Below are 25,101 nucleotides of genomic sequence, written 5' to 3'. Positions count from 1 at the left end.
TGGCTGGATACTGCCTGCTGATGGGCAGTAGAGAATAAATCTTTTGTCTCCCTTTGCTTCCGTGTGCAGCCTTTGCTTTATTAAATTGCCTTTATCTTGACCCACCAAGTTTTTTCCATCTTATTTTCTCCCCCTCCATCCTGATGAGGAGGGGACTGATAGAGCAGTTGGGTGGGCACTTGGTGTCCAGCCCAGGTCAAGTCACCACAGTCTCTCAAGGCACTTTCAAATTCCTCTCCTCAGGGCACTGCACAACCATCACTGTTTTCTTCCAGGAACTGGATTACCTCAGAAAAGAGCAGAGCCTTTACTTTTTTACATTACCTTAATTTCCTGTTTACCTGTGCTGCCATCAGCACTATGCATGGCTCTTGTAACATTCTTAGGTCTTCATTAAAACAATTAATACAATCACATTTTATGCACTGGGGTTAAGGAAAAAAAACTGAATTTGGCTTGATTTTTTTTTTTTAGGGAGGAGGAAGGGGATGAAAGGACTTGAGGAAGGGGGGAGCAGGGACAAGAGAAGTTTCCTTTTTCAAAAGCATCAAAAACAACACAAGTTAAAATTGTCCATTTAGATGCCAACCTGAAATATCAGCTAATCTACATGGGGCCCCATTTTGGATTCAAAGAGAGAAACAATTATCTTCTAATTGTACATCTATATTGTGCAATTTATATGGAAGGAATTTTGCAATGCTCAAATTGGTAGAAATCTAAGGGCTATTTTCCCTCTTCTCCAGCACAGTTTAGTTTGAGAATTAAAATGCTTTCATCTGCACAAACTAACTTGTGTATCTGCTTTAAATATGTTCAGCCTGTTATACACAGAAGATAAAGCCAGATGTTCTAGATATTTTATGTCTTTAACCCCAACAAAGCTATAAAAATTTGTTCTATGATCTTGAATACTCCCAGTACATAAAATTTGAGTAGTTTACATTTTTTGGATACAGTATCATGTTTGCTTGTTGTGTTCAGAATAACATTAGGCCATTGCATGCTATTCTGTCAATTCTAAGATACCTATGTCTGCAAGTATGTAATTAAACTTGTTTTTTCAAAGACAATGCACTTGTAAACAGTAGTTTAATAAACAGGGAAATGAAGCAGCAGCCCCTCCTTTTAGCCACTCTTTTTTTTTTTTTTAAGAATTGCAATGCAACCACAAGTTTCCACTGTGTAGCTCTCCAAAGCAACTATGTTATGGGCTGAATTTTTTCAGGCTTTACCTCTGAAAATTACTGAGTAAAAATAGTTTGGCCAATTTGAAACCATAGAATGAAAACCTTTTCCTATTAGAAAAAAAATTTGACTTTTCAGGTTTGCTTTGTTTTTCAAAAAGCCCATTAGAGAAATTGGCAGTGAAGAAGTAGTTGAAACTTGTAGAAAGTATCTTCTACAATTTAAAAGTCTCAGCATTCTGGTAAAAATGAATTATCATTTGACGCTGTCATAAGCATTTTCTAAGACAGCTATGACTGCATACTGTGTTCTCACTAGGAACACCATCTAGCCTCCAAGTACTTCTGTTTAGAGTATTGCACACTTGTATATGACTAAGATACATAGTGAAGAACATAGTGAAGGTGAGTGTGAATAGCATAGATGGAGCTGCTCCTCTCAAAGGAGGGAAACAGAAGGAGATGGAGCCAAGTAATCAGTATGGCATTTATCTTTTCCTGGCTACGAGTATGGAACCTATAGAACAGAGTATCTTCCTATGTGTGTGTGTGTGTATATATATATATTTATTTTAAGAAAAAGAAAGGGTGTTTCAGAAGATATATATATAGATATATATTATATTCAGATTTATCATGTGGTCCCTAGAAAAGCCCAGCAGAATATTCTGTTGACCTAAGATAGCTGGTGCAGCCACGGCAAACATTTAAGCCATGACCGAAATATATACATGTAGTGACTCTTGCATAAGACAGAAGCTGTTCATAGTCCACAGCTTAGCCAAATACCTTACCAAATATGTTTTCAGGATACAAAAACCAAAACCTTAACACCCAATTTTGATTACAAAACCTTCTATCACTAAACTCAGGACAGGAGAGGAGTGCACATCACTAACATGGAAATACATACCTGCAACACATACAAATTTAAAATATAATTCCCTCTCCACAGAAAAAAATGACACACATTTTCTTTCTCAGTCATCAAACCTGAAAAGGCCACTGTTTTTCTGGAATGCTTTTAGTGGCTCCTCACTACAAGAAGGACCTTGAGTTGCTGGAGCATGTCCAGAGATGGGCAATGAAGCTGGTGGGGGGTCTGGAGAAAAAATCTTAGGAGGAGCGGCTGAGAGAACTGGGGTTGTTCAGCCTGGAGGAGGCTGAGAGGAGACCTCATTGCTCTCTACAACTGCCTGAAAGGGGGTTGTGTTTAGGTGGGTGTTGGTCTCTTCTCCCAAGTAACTAGCGACAGGATGAGAGGAAATGTCCTCAGGTTGCACTAGGGCAGGTTTAGACTGGATATTAGGAAAAATTTCATTACTGAAAGAGTGGTCAGGCATTGGAACAGGCTGCCCAGGGAGGTGGTGGAGTCACCATCACAGGAACTCTTCAAAAAACGTGTAGATGTGGCACTTGGTTTAGTGGGCATGGTGGTGTTGGGTTGACGGTTGGACTTGATGATCTTAAAAGTCTTTTCCAACCTTAATGATTCTATGATTCTACAGTGCATATGCAATGGGAAGACAAACATTGACTACTATGACTACTTCATGTACTAAAATTAGTAACATCATTCCTCTCAGTCCTCTCATGAATGCCCGAAATGGAATAAAAGCAAGAGGCACATTCATCTTCATTTGTAAGTATAAATAGGTGCACACATCACATGCACACTTTTGCACACACACTATCCTCTGGAACTATGTTTCTGTTCTTAATTACTCTTACAGGAGGAGAGGCTGCACTTACTACTAACTGTAGCTAAAGAGCTGTAGCTAAACAAAGGCTGATCTCTGACAAGCAACCTCCTAAAACAGGGGGTGCACAAGTTTAAGCTTCTGTTCTTACTAAGTGATTAGCTGATACAGCTAAGAAATCTAGACGAGAGTACTATGTGGGCATCATAACAATTGGCTCTCACCTTTTCTGGCTGGTCTTGAAGAGGAGTAGAGGCTTTGTAACCCAGCTGTAGCAACATAGCTTCTGCTGCATTTCTTTTAGCTATTTTCTTGTTTGGGCCTGTTCCAGTGGTAATCTCATTGCCTACTTTTACCTTAAAAAGAAAACATTAACCATAATCATGACAGATGCAAGACTCCTTAATATCACCATGTAATAATCTTGCTGACCTACCAACAACCGTCAGCTTTTTCGATGAAGATACAACTGTGGAAAAGTAAGAATAGAGCAGAAGGGAACTACAACATTGCTTCATACAGAGGAGCTTGTTTAGATTTTTCAGAAGGTCCCCAAACTTGTAACAAAGAGCTACGTTTTTTTGTATTGTAGTGCACACAAAGCTGTCTCGCTCTTCCACCAGCCTCTGTGCCAACCCCATTCTCCCTGCTGAACATCTCACCCCCTCTTGCTCTCCCCTCTTTCTTAATGGGGGAAGCGCTACAGAATCTGGACTTCTTTGTCCTTGTAGGAGCAGCAGCTCCTCAGCATCATCAGGACAATGACCCGGAGATTTAAATGAGAGTGGTTTCTAAAGAAAGATGCAAACCATGTTCACATTCCTCCCACTTTGTCGCACTGCAAGGAAGATGGGGGCTGTGGCTGCGTTCTTCTTCCGCACTAACACCTGACAAGCTTTTATCAAAACAGTCTTTGGAAAGAAGGCTCCTTGTTGGACCTGTGGTCTGTACTGCACAAAGGGTTTCTGACAAGTAAGATGCTTTTCATAAAACCAGGAGAAATTTAAACCTCAAAATAAAGACAAATTATAGACAATGGATATCCATAAAGAGTAAGGCTCTAACTTATTCCTTGGCTTTGGTACCATTCTTAAACTCCTGAAGCTGTATGCATCTGGTTTGAGATATCAGCACTGTCATTGCTATTCACTTATGCAATATTCATAACTCTTCGACAGCTGTATCTCACTCGGTCCATTAAGCCATTTTATTTGCGAAATTTTCTCTCAAAATCGTGTATGGTTTCAAGTGTGTTAAAAAAAGGAAACCAAAATAAAATAAAAATAATGAAATAGCCAAGGTGGTCTGAATAAAAGAATCCTTAGAGGTCAAAGACCTGAAACAGTTTGAAAGGAGCTTTAAAAAAATGGTAAAGACAGGCATACAATTATTAAATAAATAATAAATGTTACTTAGTAATTTATGTCATTCAGTAATTATTCACTTTCATCAAATTATCAAATTAATGAACAAATATTTGAGTATCAAATTATCAAATTAGTATGTATATATTTTTCTAAGGTTTTAAAATTTTCTTTACTCAAATACCTATTAATTCTAAATACAAAGAAGAGGTTGTATATAAATAATAATGATCACGAATATCACTTCAAAGTACATATACAATTAAACAAAAAGATTCAGCTACCTGAGACAGAAATATTAATAATCCTGAAATAAAAATCTTCTATGCAGATCCACAATCACAATTAGAAAATAGCTAATCTGCTATAAGTTTATATGCAATAAAAATGAGGGACTTTAATGGGACAATAAAAAAATTATGATTTATAACATAGCTCACAATAAATCAACGTGCTGCTATTTCTCAGACCTGTAAAACTAGTTTAGCTATTATTATAACCTCTATCAAGGATTAAAGGTCTGACTACAAAGAGAAAGAGCTTTCTGAAATTAACTTTGGGAACAGAATACCAACTAATGTCATCAGAGGTTTTCTTCTGTTTATCTAGTGGTCAGGACAAGTAATTGGATCCATTTCATCACATCTAAACTTGCTCTTTGTGTGACAGATAAAAATGAACATATTATCTCTGGATATTTTACTTCCACATTCAATTAAATTAAATGAAAACATTGTTTAAGTAGTTTATACAAAGGCTTTTTATTCTGATAAGGTTTTTTGCATGTCATAATAAATCCATGGAGACTTCCTGAAGGCGGGAGAAACAGCAGTATGATTTTAGTGTGAAAATATCACAAAAGGGTAAAAATGGGGCTACAGTGTTTAAAAGTATACACAATAAAGCAACTGATCTATGGAATGTCTTTGACTTTCACAAGTTGTCTTAGACAAGGAAATCTTCTACATATTCACTGCTTTTAAGGTTTTTTTTTATTCCAATCAAAGTTTTTGCTGTTAGTGAGACTCCTCCAATGGAAAACCAAATACTCAGCCCATCTTTCTCATACTGGACTGTGTTACACAGTCCTCTTCTGATGCCTCACACAACCATCTCTAACTGTGGACACTCCCATGGGGGTCTGAGCAAGGGAAAAGGAATGGTCTGTGATAGGATCACACTCTTTTAAATACTTTCATGTATCATAAAAAGTTGAAAATCCAAGTTTATACACATAAATAAGATTCTGCAACTAAAGGAATCTAATATCTTCTTTTGCTTCAGAGAGAAAAATAGTAAATCATCAAGAAAGACCACTGAGGTCCAAGAAAATAAAGATTGCTAGCCTATCTTAATTGACATGAAGGTGGGACTTAAAGATATAAGTGAAAACATAACTAATTTTCTGGAGAAGGAGGTGCTGGAACGTCATAAATTCTGTTTGTGATCAGAAGTGACATTTTGGTGTGGTTTGTAGACAGCAAGTCAAAACATGTTCAGGTATGCTGTTCCGAATTGTTCCAGCACAAAATTACCCCTGAGTGAAAACACAAGAGAAAAGAATTCCTTCCTGTTCCTAATCTTTCTTAACGTGTTGTTGTGCTATCTAACAAAACATCACGGTTATACCAAATCTTTGTGAATGTTCTTAATTTAAAAATTAAAGAAACATTAATGATCTACTGTTGCTGTATTAGGTCCAGAGCCTTTAACTGAACAGGCTACAACACGTGATTGGAGGGTTTTTTTGTGGTACTTCAGATACCAACAAAGACACAAAGGAAGTGAAAATCTGAAAAGAGTTCTTACAAGATTTACAAGACTTTTTTTTTTTTAACCAAGATGCTTGGTAATATGGAGACATTCATAGCCATATTTCAGGATACTTCTTTGTATTGCAGTCCTCTGACCAGCAACCGCAAAAAAAATTTTTATTCAAAAAGACAAGTAAAAGTAAATCATGAACCATCAGGGATAAAGACAGAAACCATCAGGTGAAATAAAAATAAGAAGAGTATAAAAAATGCAAAACCACCACAAGAAAAGCATCTAGAAGGAACATAACCTAATTGCCCTTTATTTCACCAAGAGAAAAGAAAGTTCAAACAGGCTTTCTGACACTGTATTTCATACTCTTCTTGTATAACTCACTGTAAAACAAAGAGCTAAACACAGAGGGATCTGCTTCATATTATGCCAATAAATTGCTTGAGTTTGAACATAACATGGAAAGGGCATTATCTCTAACGTGATGGCAGACAATACCTGCATAACAAACTCTCGACGGCGAGGCATTCCTCTCTCTGAAAGAAGAACATACTCTGGCTCCTTCTCCTTTTTGGCCTGTTGGATCTGAGCCAGACGACTGATGGGATTCATTCCTTGACCATATTCTGGCCCAGTCTAAAGCAGGTGTAAAAGAAAGAACCATTATTTCAACATATATCCATATACAACTACTATGCTTCTTCAATAAATCTTTTACTGGGGTTACCTCTTCTTTAATACTCCCTTCGAGAGAATCAGAAGTAAATTTCTTCCCGTCTTCCGATCATGATACAGGAGGTAAGAATCCTCAAGCTCAAAACTGTGGCAAAAATACGCCCCTATTGCCTGCCACTGTTGCAGGTAGCGTACGCACCCGGCATGCGTAAGCTACTAATACCCTCAGCTATCTGTGGAGGTCCTATGGGGATGGATGAAAACTAGCAGATTCATCAGTCAACTCTATCTCATTGCCCTATACTATCACTCTTTCCCCTAACCTCTTCAAATAGGTTGCTACAGTGCTGGAATATTTCGCACTCTCCAAAACGTTTGCTCATTTTAGATGGCTTTTCTGTTGGCTGCTTCTACAGAACTCTGCACTTGGTATACCGAGAATACAGATTTCTAATGGTAAGAATTTTAGTAAATCAAGCACTGATTTACTTACTTTTACAATCTATCAATGTAACACTCAATCAAGACTGACTTCAAGCCATACTGATTTAATGCTGTGGTATGTTAAGAAGAGGTGGGATTTACATGGGGACAAAAAGGATTTGCCATATAACAAGGAAAATGCCTCTCTCAGCCTTCCTACCTGCCTTTCAGCCCTCCTGCCTTCCACCCTACGATGCAACTAAAAGTGTAGAAGGTTTACTCTGTTTGCATGTCATAGGAATTCACACTCAAAATACTTTTATGTAGTGAAGCTAGAGAGGAGCCACCCACAAAGTATTTGAAATGCTTAACAGACAATAATCCTCACAATAACACGCTGAAATGTAGGGTTGGTGGAGGAATTGATCTGATGGGGGGAAAACAAAAGGACTGAGAGATTGGTCTGTCCAAGACTACACAGACAGGTGAAAAACTACAGTTCTTACAAACTACCCAGTTCTGAAATCCTTTTAATATGTTATTACTCACATGGCAAATGCTCTCTGAAAGCAAACAGCTATAAAAATATTTGTTTCTAGAGCTTAATGAGAAGAAATTAAGACCCCAAAAAGTTTATCTGAAGTCATATTTAACTGATTTATATACCAAACACAAAGAATGAACTTGCATGTAAATGCATTCAAATGTAAATGGCATTTGAATGTAGAATTGTTTTTATGTTATTGAGCTATTTCCTTTTTGTGAAGCCATTTGCAGGATAAGAGGAGATCAGCAGTCAAGCTTGTCTGAGCTTCTCAAATAAGGACAAACAAGTGATCCAGAACCTAAAGAGATGATCAGAAATTGAAGGCAAAGACCAGAGAGGGATGTTACGTTAAGGAAGCTGTGCAGCAAATCCTACATACTGTAACTGCTGAAGTTGTTAGAGAAGATGTAGGTGAAAGAGTTAAGACAATGTCATGCAGAAGGGCAGCTGTGTGGGCAAGAAGCCAGGCAGAGACAAAATGCAAAGCAGGCTAAATAGAGCGCAGGCCATAAGATATAGCCTCATAAATATATATACAAAGAAATTGTTGTCACTTTTTTTGATGCTCAAACATATGCAGGTTAAATTAAAAGAAATAGGCACACTAAAAGCATTTGAGAAGTTTGGATATTCAAAAATTAAAAACACTCTACATATGCAGGTTATTTTGACTATTACCATTTCTTTCTAACATGGCCAACTTTGGATAATTCCATTTAAGATTGTAATGGTAAATGGTATATGGTAATATAAGAGATTTTTACATTATTATACCCTTAACGTCTTTCTTGAGAAAAGCCTTCCAAAATGAGACAGCAGAGCCAACAGCCTTTTCAGATCTTGCAGCTTTAGAGATGCATTAATGCTGATGGTTTGCCATTAAATAATTTTTTTATGGTCACCTTTTCCTAGAAGTTTTTGGGAATTAGATCCCCAGAATTTCAGTAGGAGCCGGATATCTAATTAACCTTTTGAAAAAAAATTTTTTTGATTGAAGGCAAATGAAAAGAGGAAGATGATGAAGTAAGCCCTTTGTACATTTTCCAAACCCAGTTTCGCACTCTCCAAAACATTTGCTCATTTTAGATGGCTTTTCTGTTGGCTGCTTCTACAGAACTCTGCACTTGGTATACCGAGAATACAGATTTCTAATGGTAAGAATTTTAGTAAATCAAGCACTGATTTACTTACTTTTACAATCTATCAATGTAACACTCAATCAAGACTGACTTCAAGCCATACTGATTTAATGCTGTCCAGCCTAACATAATGCAAGCTGTGGACATAACATAATTCATAAAAATTGAAGATTTTTTTTTTAAATTAACAAGACAAATACAAATAAAGATAATAAATTTATGTCCTAAAACTATATTCTGAAGCACAGGTTTTGGACATCAAGGTTTCCTATTTTTTACTGTAATTCTAGTCTCAAGGTTCCTGATTTGCATGGTATGGGGCAAAAGTGACTCTCTAACACCAGAGAGACAGTGAGCAACTCTCCACCATTACTTACACCGACATATAACAAGTATGAAAAGCTATTAACGTGCCTTTACATATACCTAAATGACTATCCAGTATGCCAGAAAATAGAAAATAATGTAAAAAGAGTTTAACTACTTCCTCACAAAATAATACTTCCTAAAATAAAACGAAATGTAGCAGATTTTGGCCACTTCCAAAGCCTCGTCTTCTGCACTGAAGAGACAACAAGTTAACCTGATCAGTTGTTCAGTGCTGAGACTAGGTAGTGATGCTTCATAAATATATGGACACTGTGTGGCTGCTTCTGTTAGATCATTTGGAAGACTAGCTACTTCAGATGACCCTTTGGTTTTGTATGAATTTAGGATGAGTAGACAAAATGGGGCTAGTCGCCATAGACTGATTGAATTGTAGAAGTAGCAATAAATCTACTGCCACCAAGAATAAAGGCACCATTTAAGAAACTTTTGCTCACAAGAATCCAGAGCCTCTAAAGGAAGCCTCATCATTGCAGCAAGAAGCATATTAATATCCTCTGAGACAAGGCATGTTTTAATGGAGGGATGGTTCAAAGTGCTCAAGTCCTCGATGGGCTGGTCTCCAGTCAATTTTCTATCTGTATTTGAGAGCTAAAGAGCATTATCAAACATAAGCATATGAAACAAAAAAAGTATTGTCCTTTGGTGCTTGACAAGTGACACACTAGACCGAGATGTCAACATACTCTTAGCCTTCTTTCAAATCTTTCAAAAATCAAAACAAATTGAAGTTGAAGCCACAAAACTCTCAAGTCTAGCTCCATGAGGGGAGGAAGCTGCACTATGCACCATCTCCCCATATATCTACTATTTCATATATCTCTCTCCCTCTTCAAACTGGCGAGGGGGAAAGACCAGGGAGAGAACCACCATATATACTAGTAGGGCCTCCCAGAGGAGATGATGCTAAAAATTCACATGGCTGTACAGAGATGCTTGGAAGGTTTGATCCTCCACCAGACTTGAACCAAATTCCTGAAGATTTCAGTGATGCAAGCTTGGTTCCTAAGCTGAACACCTTACAAGCCTTTATGATTGAGAATTTCACAGTGTTCTCAGAATTTTAAAAAGTACAGGCATATTAGCACAGGCAAACAAGTAACAGTATCAACAGAAAATGACAAATAGGCCTTTATGATTTAAAATCTGAATAACTTACTTTCTGAGCAAACATTCTTAATTCTGTCAAAGGCGGACACATACCTTCAATATTGTTTTTGGACGTTTTTTAAAGTAAAGTTTTGGCTTTTCAATTACAGGAAGAGGAGGAAGTTTCTTAAGTTCTTGTAGGACAGCCATTGCAGCACGTTTCTTTGAGAGTTTCTTACTGTTGCCTTCTCCTTCTGCAGTGAACTCTCCTACTGTAACTCGTGTAACAAAGCTCTTCATATGAGGAGGTCCACTTTCTTTAATCACCTTTTAAACAAACATAACAGTAAGTCAAACCATCCTACAAGAATCTAACTTGTATTTTTGGATGTTTGTATTTCTGCAATGTACTTACTATTAATGTAGTTTTCCTACTAATTGAAGGCACTTAGGTGGGTTTTCATAAAATCTGGACAAGTATTAATGACAGTACCAGGTTTGAGGATAGAAAATTAAGGCTGATCTAACCATCATACTCAGTGTTTCACAGAAAATACAGCAAACCTATATTTTCCAAAAGATTTATACAACAATAACACAACACGCAACAAAATGCACATTTAAATCAAGGCTCCTGTTTTTTTCCTTGCAAGGTGCTTCACATACTAAAGAAATTCACGAAGGTCCACCAGGCTTTGGCTATTTCTCTCCATACAACATATTCAAAACTATGTTTATATGGCATCATTTCAACCCATTCTTAATTTTTTTCTTTTATCACTGAAAACTAGGATGTTCACTCATGATCTCAAACTTCAGTCTTATAGGTCTGTATTTTTACACTGTCCTAGCTGCAGGCAGCTTGCCTGCTCTCAATGCTTACCTTGTCAGAGTACACAACTCAGAGTGATATCCCATACATTTGAAAGGCTGCCACTGTCTCACCTCCACATCTTTCAGCTGTCCCTCCCAACAGTACCGAAAGGAATTATCAAAAGAGCCACCATAACTCACACAAAAGCCAATCAGTTCTGAAAAGTTTCATTTATTCATTCCCTTCCAAACATATTCAGGATGACAATGAGAAAACTCATTTGAAGTACTTCTCCATTATTAAAAGTTATAATAATGTGAAAAAAATGAAGTCCTGAACGCTGTACCTTCTTTTTGCTCTTTTCTGTCCCCACTTACCCACACAGACAATTCTTCTTTCAGGAAGTTATACTGTTAGGATGCATTCACCAAAACATTACAACACTGCAAGTGCTAAGATAGTCAGCTCGTCATGTACGCACCATTTACTCATCTGGATAACGTCTATCAGGAATTAGAGACCTCATTTGGGAAAAGGTTCAGTTATTTTGTTTGATGGGCGGAAGCAGCTACCTAATTTAAACTTTGTTACATATAATATGTATAAGGAGACATTAGAGCAACTGACAGGCACCTCTTTGTACTATCTTCAAAATCAATACAAATTTGAACTGGGGGAACTGGGGTTGTTCAGTTTGGAGAAGAGGAGGCTGAGGGGAGACCTTATCGCTCTCTACAACTACCTGAAAGGGGGTTGTGGCAATGTGGGTGTTGGTCTCTTCTCCCAGGTAACCAGCAATAGGACGAGAGGGAACGGCCTCAAGTTGCGCCAGGAGAGGTTTAGCCTGGATATTAGGAAAAATTTCTTCACCGAGAGAGTGGTCAAGCATTGGAACAGGCTGCCCAGGGAGGTGGTGTATTCACCATCACTGGAAGCGTTCAAAAAATGTGTGGAAGTGGTGCTTTGGGACATGGTTCAGGGGGCACGGTGGCGTTGGGTTGATGGTTGGACTTGATGATCTTGAAGGTCCTTTCCAACCTTAGTGATTCTGTGATTCTGTGAAACATATTTTTTCAGTAGGTGCAATTACATCCAACCATTTTCTGAAGAAGTGTAATGCTTGAGTGTAAGGGAAGGGAGGTAAAGGTGCTAGGGACTTCTTGGTGTAATAACTGTATTTTTAATGGGCTGGAACCTTCAACCTTAATATTATTACAACATGTTTTGTATTAAAGTTCTTTTTATCAAGGTCATGTCCCCTGCATTATTCAGTTTCACTGTTACACTGTAATGAGGTCTCCTTAGGCTTGTATTTCTTTTTTAAGCTCTCTTTTGTGGCAACTTTGCCCAGCAAATATGATTATCACAGCATATCAATAAAAAGACACAAAATGAAAATTAACAGACAACTTTGTCCACATTTTCCCAGAATAAGACGACATCTGCGCCAGCAAGGGTTTCTTCTGTTGTAGGCTAGGAGCACTCCCACTCTAAGATTCCAGGTAATAGTTTCAGAAGTATTTTCAAGATTGCCTCACTTGAAAGTTGCCCGCTAGTGCTTCCTGTGTGAGAAGGCAGCGGTGCTTTCGAGGCACTGACCCATGCTGAGCCACAGGAAGCTGCACTGCCTGCACCAGGGCTGGGACAAGCCATCCCTGTACATTGCTATCCAAGTATTGCCACACGCTGGCTGTAAAAAATGGCTAAATTAACCTTACTTAGGTCCTTAACCTTTTTATGGTCTTACTAATACCATTATATAGGTGTTTCTACTTACATGCAATATAATGTATTAATAAAATATACAAGAATGTCTATACTGACCAGATGAAAAAGGACAAAATAACTTGCTTAAGAAATATAATTGCTGAGTTCCTAAAATATTAGTTTTATATAAGTTTTCTCATATATAGAAATGGACAAAAATATATATATGAAAAAGAATGTTAATACAAAATCAGACTGTACTTTCATATACATGAAAATATATTTCTTAATATAAAATTAATGTATTCCAGTGGTTTTTTTAACTTTTAAACTTTTAAGTATGTGACACAAGGTAAATAATTGCCTGGAAAACATTCAAAACTGTTTCTTTGTTAGTGTGTAAATGGAAAAAAGCCTGTGTTGTCAATGGCATGAACCCCATAGGATTCAGATGGGACCTGGATCAAGCTAAACATCCAAATTTGGTAATTTAGCAAAAAAAATATTTACCTAACAACATTTTTGGTTAACCCCAGATTTTAGATCTTTTCACTCCACGTGATTTCAAATAATTGTGCTATAAGCCTGGGGACAGAGAGCACTAAAAAGAAATTCAGCCTTTGCTATCCAAGAACACTATATGCATTAGTACATTAAACTATTTCCTCAGTTGAAAGATACGACCCGTGGACCAAATCATGGTTAATTTAGAACTGAGAATTTGATTAAGGGTGACAGTTCAATACACTTTTCTTTTTCTGTTCCACTGATTTAAAGAATAAATCCAGCAAGAGAAAACACATGGGGCCAAAACACATCTAAGGTCAAGTTACATCAAGAGTGAATTTGGCTCAATTTAATGAATCATGCTGACAAATGAAAAACAGCAGTACGATTACAACGAAAGAGCAATGCTGCTTCAATTATTAATGAGTTTCCAGGTAGAAAATTCAAAAGATTATGACAAGATTAAATGGACATTGAAAAAAAAGAATAGAGCAGAGCAAACAGGTCAACAAAAACATGTTGCCTATTACAATAATTATAATAATCTGTGATTATTTAGAAGTTTTAAAAAAACAATATATTTCCATGTGCTTGTGTGGGCAGACATACCAGATTTTCTCAGTTAAAAAGAAAAAAAAAAGTCTGGATATTTGATTAAAACTGAAGCACGGAAGGGTGACCATCATGCCAAATCCAAATGAGAGCTACTCTGTATGTCAATCATCCTGTCGGAAAGCCTTAATCCCCAGGAGAGCAGGAGCCAGATGGGTGTGAAACTTCCTGCTGAGAACTTTGCTCAGTCTCCCGGAGTCAGCAATTTGGTCTGTTCCTGGTTCAAAATACAGAATCTCTGCCTCACTGGGATAAGACTGGGACATCCGAAACTGCGACTTTTTTTTCCCAGCAGAGCACTGGAAGAGGATGAAAGGGCAGAAAATTTGCCTGTTCAGGCACTCTATGCCCTCACTCCTGATATTGAGAATGAGAAAAAACTATTATTGTATTTGCTATTCTCAAGAAAGAATGCTCCAATCAAAAAAAAACAAAACTGAAAATAAAATGGCAATCTGAAACACCCCACCATGCTCCAATACCTGAAGCTGCTAACCTCAGTTATGTCTTCTAGGCTCACCCAACTCCTTACTGACAAGTTGGAAATAAAAACATACACGTTGCAAAAGAACTGGGGGAAAAAAGCAAGATCTTAGCCTACTGTCAAGGAAGGAAGAAGATGCAAAATGACCATTTTACAGCTATTCTAACAATTCCTACAGCAATCAGTTTTGTATCCCTCCTTAAAAATTGTTCACTGGGTCCCACAAATGCCTTACAGAAGTTGCATTTTGACTTCAAAGTTGATGAATAAAGGTTAGCTGAGGATGCACCAGTGATAAGTATGGAGTAAAGCTTGTTCTTTGCTAGAATTGAATGCTTTTATTTTGGTTAATGATTTAATAGACAGAAATTCCTTGAAACTCGTCCTAAAGTTCCTAGGCAACAAAAACTAGCCATATTACACGAAACAGGATAGACAGAAGCAACCCACAGGGTTCTGCATGCTCTTTCTGTTTTCCACCGCCCATGCAATTCTGAGGACATGTTTACATAGAACTTTACATATCTTTATGACCATTACTTCGTTGCATAACACAGCACTGTTGGAACATTGGCCAAAGCTTCGCCAGATGAAGAAAAGGCAGATCATTTTATAGCTATCGCACATGAAAAAAAAGCTGGAGAAAGCTTTGATGCCTGCCTGGAATAACACAAAACCATTTGTAAATAAAATCCTATTAGAAACATCAGATCCTGGGAATTACCCATAATTGCTTAGCAGTTTTATTGAAATATAAGCCCGTAGCAAGTTCAATCAAAACTTTATTTAAGAATGTCACCTATACTTAGATTTAAAGGCAGGAAATAACACAAAACCTGTCAGGAGAGCAAGAAACTGTCTTTTTTCAATGTCGTTAACATTCTTTGGCAAGTGACACATTAGACTTCTCCTGTACTAAGTATCTCTGCCTTCATTCTCTCCTTACCAAATGCTCTCCCTTAAATAAGCTGAAACACAGGAATGAAGTTAAGATGACATTCAAAGCACTATCCCTCTTTTCTTTCCAACCTCCAAGCTATTCTGTGACCCATGGCCATACATCTCCCTGTATTTTAGTGTATTGATTTGTATGGAACTATTCCAAATACTTTTAAATACTTAAGGTAGAAAATTATGTGTGAAAACTGAAACGTTAATTATGAGCTTCCTTTTTGAAACACATATATGTGTTTCCATTATGTCTGATCTCAAATAAGAGTTATGTTCTTCCCATGTAGTTGCAAATTGATACACCAACACCCCCAAGACACCCCAGTTTTATCCTTGGGATTTTACATTCTCTTAACTTTCTAATAAGTCCATATTACATAGACCACGTATATGAAGCACATAGGCGTTTGTTATACTGAGGAATTCCTTAGTCAAAACCAATATTCTTTGTCTTCAGCTCTCTTACGTAGCTTCTGAGAGATTTCTCTCAGATTTCTAAGCAGGTCCAAATAGTTTGTTTGACATTGGCCAATTCATGGATACAGGCCAAACATATCAGTAAACTGCATACAGCACACTGTAAGGCATGCCACAGCATAATTTATTTTTTTGGCATGCAAATATGTGCCTATACTTCCAAAGGAAAAAGCAGTGGAGAAAATAACCATCACAAGTCCCACTTGTGAACTACCCACGTCCTTCATATGTACTCAGTTTAAATGTAAAACAAAAAGAAGAAAAATAAAATTCTAAAAAGCTGCTTATATTAGCACTTTCTGCATTAAAAAAAAAAAAAACACAAAAGGAAAAAAAAAAAAAACCAGCTTGAAAGTCTGGTGGTTTATACCAGAACAATGTTAGATTTTTACAACCAGTTTGCATAAGAACTTTCTCATCGGAAAAATTTTCCTGCTACTATCACTCATTCTCCCGTAGTTAGTTCATTGGTAGCATTGGAGCTATTCCAAATACTCGTTATTACTTAAGGTAAACAAAGGTGCCAGAAGCAGGTTCATCGATAAAATCGTATGAAATGAGAAAAAAAACGTCATGAAGGCTTAAGTAGAGATAGATAAGGAGTCAAACAGTGTGGAAGATTAAAAGATACTTGTGACATTCTGAAAACAGCACACTGGATGCAAAGTATCTCAGTGGGAACTTCTGCAGTGTATGAATGCCTACAGTTAAAGCAAAGACATGGGCTGACTTTTGAAGATTATTTCAAATCAGATTGAGGGTGGCTACTGATTCTAATCCTACAGCATACAGAACTGTCTTTCTGCCATCCACTTGTTTGCAACCAAATACTAGGTCTCTAATACTTCTGAAAGAGCATCTAATTTAATAGTAAAAACTCAGTGTCTTAGACACTACCAATTTTTTTATATATAATTTGCATTAATTTAGATGTCGTATTCATAATGTATTAATATTATTAACTGTGTTGATTTTTAGTGGCACCCTTTCTTTAATACTTTCTTAGCAAACAAATAAATATGTAAGACATACCTCAAAACTGACAGGTATATTGCGCTTCAAAGCAATTTCAAACACTACACTGATCTCAGACTTGTTTGCATCTTTATCTTCTTCTGATTCTTTTCCTGTTTCTCCATTCTGAAAATGAAGAATACATAGTCATATTACAATTTTTAGAAGATGAAAAAAATATGTATATTTCTCCTCCGATTTCTCAAGGAGTTTTGGGTTCTCCTGTCATGCTGTAAATCAGCATTTGTACATCCATCTCAGCACCCCATTATCAAACACCTGCTGACTGTGAAGCCATATGTAATGCACTTATGCTTCATAAAAAAGGAACACATAGACATTAATTTATAAATAGCAAAATAACTTCATGGATTTTAGTCTTATTAATGACATGGATAATGATCATCCGAATACACACTTCTTGTGTCAAGCATGAGGATCAAACAGATCCTTTGAACCTGCTTATCAGTCTCTCTGTGGGTACTCCTTCCAGGCAAGGAAGAAGTCTTCTGTACTTCTGGGAAAGTACACAAGACTATACTTCTCTCAGAAGAAATTCAGTGAATCATCCCCACACTTTGACTGGGTCACTAGGTTACAGGTGTCCTCAGCAGGTCCAGCTGGTTAATGGCCCCTCCATTGACTTCCCTCTGGGAGTTCTGACCAGTGTGAAAAGGTAGTGACAGAGAACAGCTTGCTCAACACAGAACATTATTTATTTATCCATAGGAACATAATAAACAGAGAGGCTAAGAGATAAAACAACAAAAGGCACATGCAAACATTATCCTGCCTAAAATTCAGCTTTGCTTTACACTTTAGGTAAGTCTTATTTTTCTCAAGACAACCACCATCATGGGGATCAAAGGGTTATTGCCTTCTGCAACCGCTACCTTTTGGTGTTTGTCCCCCAGGCCACATCTTCCTTAGTTCTCAGAGGTTTCACTTTCAGCTACTTTCAAACTGCAAAGCTCTGAATGTTTCAAACTGGGATCTCTCAACAAGCATGTAACCTTGGCCAGGCTCCTAATTTTTTATTAGTGGAGGTAAACATCAAAGAAACTTGGGGTGAATTAGGTGGATTCCTGCAGAGTTCCCATCTTACATAACAAAGTCTGATCTAAATCTTCAGCCACCAGCGTAGCTACAAATGCAGATGCTGAAGTTATAAAATGACATTAAAAAGCATTAGGTTATTCACATTAACAATAAAATTTACCAATCTTTTATCTACCATTTGTTAACTCTTAATATATTAATCTTTAAGATAATGCAGGACCAAAAATTCAGCAGTCAGCTACAGCATGCAGACTTGGAGCACTTTTTGTCCCATTAAATGGTTGCAAAATTTTGCGTCTGAAAAAGCAATTTACATCCCTGACACTGATACAATGCTAAATATAAAACAAACATTTATAGAGTTTATAGAACCTGCTGAAAAAAAGGGTGCAGTGCAGAGCAGTAACAAAAGTAGTTAGAATGAAATTATGTAGGACCTCTAGCTCATTTCATATAATGAAATATAAAGTACTACTGAAATCAAGAATTATTTATAGGACAGGCAAAGCATTGATTAGGTTCACTGAGAAAGATCAACTGAACAGAGTTAAAGGACAATATTTAAAAGTAAAAATATATTTTGGGGATATAAAGAATATCAAACATGAAGAGTGGGGTACTACTATTCTGTAAAAAACCCTAGTGAGAATCTTACTCAGTAGTGTATTCAGTTAAGTTTTTGTTTTATAAAGGCCACTGATAAACTGAAAAGCTGACAAAAAAGCCACAAAGATGAACTACTGATTAAAAAGAAATAACTTTACACTGAGACACTATGGAAACAATCAGTTCTATAAAAAGATTAAAATTTACTTAAGCATAACCTGTAAATGTGTATTGGGGGAGACATTTTTTATAGCTCTATGTTACATTCAGCAAAGATAACAAAATATCAGTTAGATAGAAAATGAAGCTAAATTAATTTAGAAGAAATACCTTGCAAATTATCTTTGAAATGGGGAACAATCAATCACTGGCATAATTTGCATAAAATAGTATAAAGCCCACTGGACTATCACCAAGACTTTAAGTCAAGAATGTTTAGGTTTTCTAGCTATACTCTAGCTTAACCAGATATGTAGAGTCTAATGTAGAAATTACTGTTTAAAATTTCACGATTAATACAAACAAAAAGGGTCCATAAAATCCCTGATTGAACCTTCTGCCCTTACAATTTAACTCCTTGCATCTTCTTCCATCAAACACAGTACAGCCTAACCGTGAGTGGAGAATAGGGAGATCATACACTTTAAGGCTTAGACGTTCATACTGAGCAATAAAGTTTCAAGCCTTAGTCATATGACTTCCCTTAGGATGATAAAATATCAGAAGTGTCCCAAGTACTTTGGATTTAAATTTAATCCTCATTCCACAACTGACACTTTAATTGTAAGGCCTTTCTTAGCCTCACAGCCGCGAGACAGCAGAGGTGCTTTGGCAGACACACAATAGCCCTTTCATGAAAGCAGGTTCACATTCACCTGTAACCCTGCCCTGTTTGCTGATTGCTTCTTGTTTCTGCTCACCTTATGCTCTTCTACCTGTTTGTGCAATGAAGTATTAAGATGGCAACATTCCTCTTCAGTAGTTTAATATGGATAAAAGATTTTACCCTTAACTAAGTTGTTTTTTTTAAAAAGGAAAAAAAGGGTATCTCAAAATGAAGGAAGAATATATAGAAGGCTGCATTAAGCAAACACGGTTATGAAGGCCAAAAAGTAAACTCATGTATTTACTATGCTATGTTACAGATCCCATTCCAGTGAAATTCACTGAGTTACTAAAGGGATGCAGGGCTAGATCAGTACCCGCTGGCCCGTCCTTGCTCTCCTTGGAAGCACAGTGGCAGTGACTGAGGAAGAAAGAAGCTCAATCTAGTTATGTAATTGAGGCCAGCCAGACTCTGTGTACTGGCTCTGATCCACACATGATATCTGAGGAATGGTGAATCAATCATCTTCCATGGCTTCCAGAACTGACACGCACCAAGCAGGTCAGTTCTGCTGAAGGAAGCAGACCAGCAGCAGGGAGGAGCCTGAACCTTGGCACCATGAAGCCCTTAAACTGTACTTCAACCAACCTCCAGTTCTCTGGAGAGCTACACTCAGCTCCACATGATGCAGGTCTTTGTACTCTGTCATGACCTAGGCATAGTGATACCTCCAGCCTTCTCCAGTCAGTGACAGAGATGCTTCTTCATGACTAGCCCGCAACCATCTCCCTTTACCCTCAGCATGACTAAGCCACACAGGTTTTCCTGACTGAGGACTCGATTTAGTCTCCTACCCACAGACATCTGCTATTGAGATCCTACAGTATCCCAACTGGTCTTCAATTGCTGCACCAGAAACTCACAGTGCTCCCACAGGTCTTGTGAATACTATGTGAATGTCTCAGCTCATCTACAGTATTGTCTCCGGACAAGTCTTCCCTATCTTTCTCATAGCTAACTGTGGATTTGATTCAGTTTACATATATAATTTATGGTGGTGAAGAGAAGAATGAAGTTACTTCATTAGCTCACAAGAGAGGCAACGCTACAGCACGCTACAACAATTTAAGAAACTCAATCTGCCATGACTACACCTTCTAAAAGCCTGTACATCCTAACAGACACTGATGTAAATAGACACTAAATAGACCCAATTGGGCAAGAATGTTAATTAAAGATTTTATTACTTTTGCTAGGTAAATTACATATGTACATGGGCTCTGAAAAGTCAGTATATAAACCAGGTATATATTTATATTACTTATATATATTATTTACTTCTGTCTACCACTTATTATCCTATGTACTTAGTGGTTTAATTTCCACTCTGATTAATGGATAACTTGAATTCAAAGATTCTTTTGCTAAAATATAATATTAAACATACAATTTTCAAAAACTAAGAATATGCTGAGCTAAAAATATGTTTCAATAATATGAGATTCCCACTCAGGTTTGTGTTAAGGATTCATTATCAACCAAGATATTTGACTGGAAACCAAAAGAGAAAAGAAAGGAATTAACAATGAGAAAGAAAACAGGGATTCCTCCTAAGACTTTACATAATCTTTTTTAATACTTTTCATGGTTTTTTTTTTAAATCAATATTAATTATAGTACGTGATTTTGAAGATAATTTCCTGATCCAGAAAAACAGTACAGCAAAACAAAAGGGTGGGTCAAACTCTCTCTGGACCAAAACCAGGATGTAGATGCAGGGTGAGGCAGAAAGAAGAAAGTTTTTTTTAATACAGAAAATTATTTCCATTCTTAAAAAGCAGATCAAAACAACCACACATGACACTGAAGGTAGTAATGTTTTGTACTGCACACAGGAGTTCAACGGGCGTTATCATAAAGTATGTACAAAATAAAAAGATTGTCTCCTCATGCATTTAGTTTGGCTTATTTGACTGGGCAATTTTATTATATTTGTCCTTTCAATTTGCAAAGATTATTCTGGGAATGATTTTTCTGTTAAATATTTTTAAAGTATGACACAACGTTTTCATTTTTAAGTAGCAATATACACCACTTACAAACATATCAGTGAGAAAGCTAGCTCTTTAAAAAGGTACTAAGTGGCTAAAAGCCTAAAACCATCAGACAGGTGATCTTGAGCTGTTAGTGAGCTCCGTCAGGTTCTTAGGTACATTGGAGACAAGTCATTTCAACTGTAAAGATAATATTCATGGCACAACACACATTTAAGATTAATAATTCATTCTCCATGAAGCCACTAATTAAATGGACATTTTCTCCACTTTTGGTATAATCTCAAATATCTTATTTGATTTTTATTTTTTACTTCATCATTGCTGACAATCCCATCTTTAAAATGCCTACTTATTTTTACCGAGGTTAACATGAAAAAAACATTAAACATTGAAAAACTGTCAATTAAGTTGTTGGATTTGGTAGGATTTGGTATCTTAATGTGAAGATTAGGAACAGTTTTTTGAAACACAAACCTGAGGTAATTTTTCTGGAATAGGCTCATTCTGGAGAACTTGAAGGGCCTTCATTGCAGCGTTATGTCTAGCAGCTTGACGAGTCTTTCCTTCACCAAAAAACTCACTGTTGCCAACAGTTAACTGGACGTAGAAAATTTTAGGCACTGGGCAGTGATACCTGGAAAGAAGTAATGGAAAGAAAACAACAATACAAGTTACGAATTTTAACCATCAATTTTATGTAATACAGAGCTATAGTTTGGGATAAAACATTACCTTTTCTCTCAGAGTAAGACCTAACACTCAAATACATGGATTGTTCCTCATCAAGGTCATCAGTAACTCTGAGAGTAGCTCCTACATGCAAACTGACTCTTCAACCACATTTGCAGGGGTCTGCAACGAGCCCTACTGTACTTCAGCCCGAGCGCCCAGCTCTGTTCTCTTCTTGGTTTGAGTCTTGAGGTTAAATATAAGGAGATCAGAAAGCTCCAGTGGAAGCCATGCCTGGAAGACAACTCCTGTTCCACAGAAAGGTGGCATGGAGGAAGAAGGATTGTGAGGTCTCTCATCTGAAACATGCTGGCATAGCTCAGCTCTTAGGGACAACAAAATGTCAGATGGCAGAGGGTCAGGGACCTGGAACGTACTTCTAGCCTCTTTTTAGAGCTCAATTATTGAAATTGTTGTAGAGGATAAGGAGAAGTTCTCTTCCAAAAGTGTAACAGAGAAGCTCTCCTCCAACACGGTAATAGCCAAACATTTTTCAGGCACTGAAAGAAAAGCAGCAGTCACCACCACATTGTTTTCCCTTTTTTTTTTTGTCCTTCCTACAGAAAAATTTCCAAATATAATGACAGCATTTGTTGTTCTGAGTATGTCTGAAAGACACGGAAAGAAAGATAAAGCAAAAAATTGAACGTTTTCCTATGAACTGGCACAGTTATTTCCTCAAAGAAAGCAGAATCTTTATACATATCATCAACGCCACATCTCTATTTTCAGTAATAAAAATAGCTAACCCAACCCATACTCCCTACCCTGAAACCTGTCTCTCGCTAGCAGCAAATGAAGAGACGTAATTCCATTCTAGGGTTTGGGAGGTCCTGTCACAGCACTGTGACAACTACAAACGTAAGAGCTTGTCCACATAAGCAGTTTCTACAGGAAAAAAGTACTCCATCACCCTGCCAGACTCAGAAAAAGCAAGTCAGCACAGATTATTTGTTCTATATCACTGCTAAAATTATAATCTTTTAAGAGAACATTTCCAAAAAAAGTTCTCCCATTATATTCTACCTAGGTGAGAGAATTTGCTTCATACTCTTCGCTCTGTGGTCTAGTGTGCCTCCACTCTTTCCTCAAACAAAGGCTTTTCTAACACACTGGAGATGTAGTCCTTAGAAAAATATGTAACTATCAGAGATGGTTTCTTATTTATGACAAATAACTTGCACATATTTTATGGCAATGTAAAAAAGCCCAGGATTCCAAAAGAATGGACAAAAGCTAGGTCCATCACAACAAAACTAGAATCACTCAAAAACACAATAAAGTACTACATTTTCCTTCTTCCCCTTAAAGGATCCTTATTAAAGTATGCTCTCTCCATTTTCATCTGTTGACATGGATGGTGATTTTCTTGTATGAAGACTTTCTGACTTTTCATTAATAATTGTAACCAATTTGTTTCAAGTATAAAACAAAATTAAAAGTTTTTCAGATAGCAGCACACTTCAAAACCAAACAAGTGTGAATAAGCACTCCAGTCTCAATGTCCCTAAACTTAGTGCCTAATTCTAAAAATACGTTTATATGGAAAGAAAAAACCCATAACACTGGCTCCAACAAGCCTCTGGCTATAGGGCCTCGGAGGGGTCAGCTAAGTTGCCTTTACGACATGCAAAAAGTGGGTATTTACTTTGCTTTCCTGTTTACAGTTTAACACAGTTATAGGGAATTATTAAGGCCTGGAAATGCATTTGTTTAGGTAAGATTTTCATAAAATTATAGAATAACTCAGGTTGGAATGGCTCCTGGACATTATCTGGTCCAACACAGCTCCCAAAGCAGGGCCAAGTTCCAAAGTTACTCTGTCTTGTTCAGGCATTGTCCAAGGTATTGTGGGTATCTCCAAGGACGAAGATTCCGTAACATCTCTGGACAATCCATTCCAGTGTTTGACCACTCTTTCTGGAAGAACATTACAAAGCTCCTACATGCATAATGAAATTCAAACACCACAGTGCCATTCATTAACAAAGCAGCTGTCAAACCAAAGAAACAGTTCACGAACATTAATTTCTATCCCACTCCACTGTGTCCGTCATTGCTTCCAACATACAGCATTCACCTTCTGCCTCCCTCTGCTTCTAAAAGGTACAAACACCATACCAAGACACTATCAATGTGACAATATCTACAAGAAGAAAGTACAGTGGCTTCAGACTGATATTTACCTCAAAAAGAATGGTAGTTTTTCAAGGGAAAGGCAGAATTTCATCCTTTTCCTTCACTTAATAAGTTTACATAAAATGCTTCCTATATCAACAATTTCCTTTGATTTATTAGTTTTATTTGGTTTGCAATATTGTTTCAGGGAAAATTAAAAATAGATTTAGGGAATATGCAGGCAACAGATGTAAACAGTACCTTGAGAATTTAAATCTAAGAATCAGGAACGGACCTTTGACACCAAACATACATCAAACTGTATTTCCAAAGTGAAAAATACTACACTTATTTAAAATCAAGGAAAAATAATGAAAAGCTTCATCAGTATATAGTCACCATCAACTCCACTTCTTCCACAGCTGGCTTAGAGCTGTCTGTCCCTGGCTCCTCTACACTGCTGATGTGATTCCTCTGAAAGTTGTTCTTTAGTTTATCACAGAAACATGGAACAGTTGAGATGGGAAATGACTGGTCGAGATCCCCTAGTCCAATCCCCCCTGCTCAAAGCAGGTCAGTTAAAGCAGACTGCTCAGGGCCACCTCCCATTGGGTTTTAAGTATGTCCAAGGGTGGCTGATTCAACAACCCATCTGGCAGTCTGCTCTGGTGTTTGACCGACCTCACAGTAAAAAAGTTCTTAAATCCATGCTGACTACTTACAGTCACCTGTCATTCTTAACATGATCAGAAACTATTTTCAAGATTATTTCCCCCATCATCTTCTCAGGGATTGAAATGAGGATGACTGACTTACTATTTTTGCCAGATCCTTCTTCTTGCCCTTCATGAAAATAGAAGTG

At 37.1% G+C, this 25,101-nt stretch overlaps 1 protein-coding gene across 3 annotated transcripts in view; it reads right to left on the bottom strand.

The window, feature by feature from the left end:
* The window catches only part of STAU2 (staufen double-stranded RNA binding protein 2), a gene marked incomplete at its 3' end in the record, with an annotated part of 153,581 nt that overhangs the window by 94,910 nt on the left and 33,570 nt on the right, over positions 1 to 25,101 (bottom strand). For all 3 annotated transcript variants that reach the window (XM_081996757.1, XM_081996758.1, XM_081996759.1), the window contains exons 5-9: positions 21,867 to 22,026; positions 16,863 to 16,970; positions 10,393 to 10,605; positions 6,517 to 6,654; positions 3,112 to 3,243 (exon numbers count right to left, since the gene is read on the bottom strand). In XM_081996757.1, the coding sequence (XP_081852883.1) occupies positions 3,112 to 3,243; positions 6,517 to 6,654; positions 10,393 to 10,605; positions 16,863 to 16,970; positions 21,867 to 22,026 (751 nt within the window). The remainder of the gene's footprint in view (positions 1 to 3,111; positions 3,244 to 6,516; positions 6,655 to 10,392; positions 10,606 to 16,862; positions 16,971 to 21,866; positions 22,027 to 25,101) is intronic.

This window comes from Phaethon aethereus (assembly GCF_964289735.1).
Source record: "Phaethon aethereus genome assembly, chromosome: 2".
Classification (NCBI taxonomy): domain Eukaryota; kingdom Metazoa; phylum Chordata; class Aves; order Phaethontiformes; family Phaethontidae; genus Phaethon; species Phaethon aethereus.
This window is presented reverse-complemented; position numbering and strand designations above follow the sequence as displayed.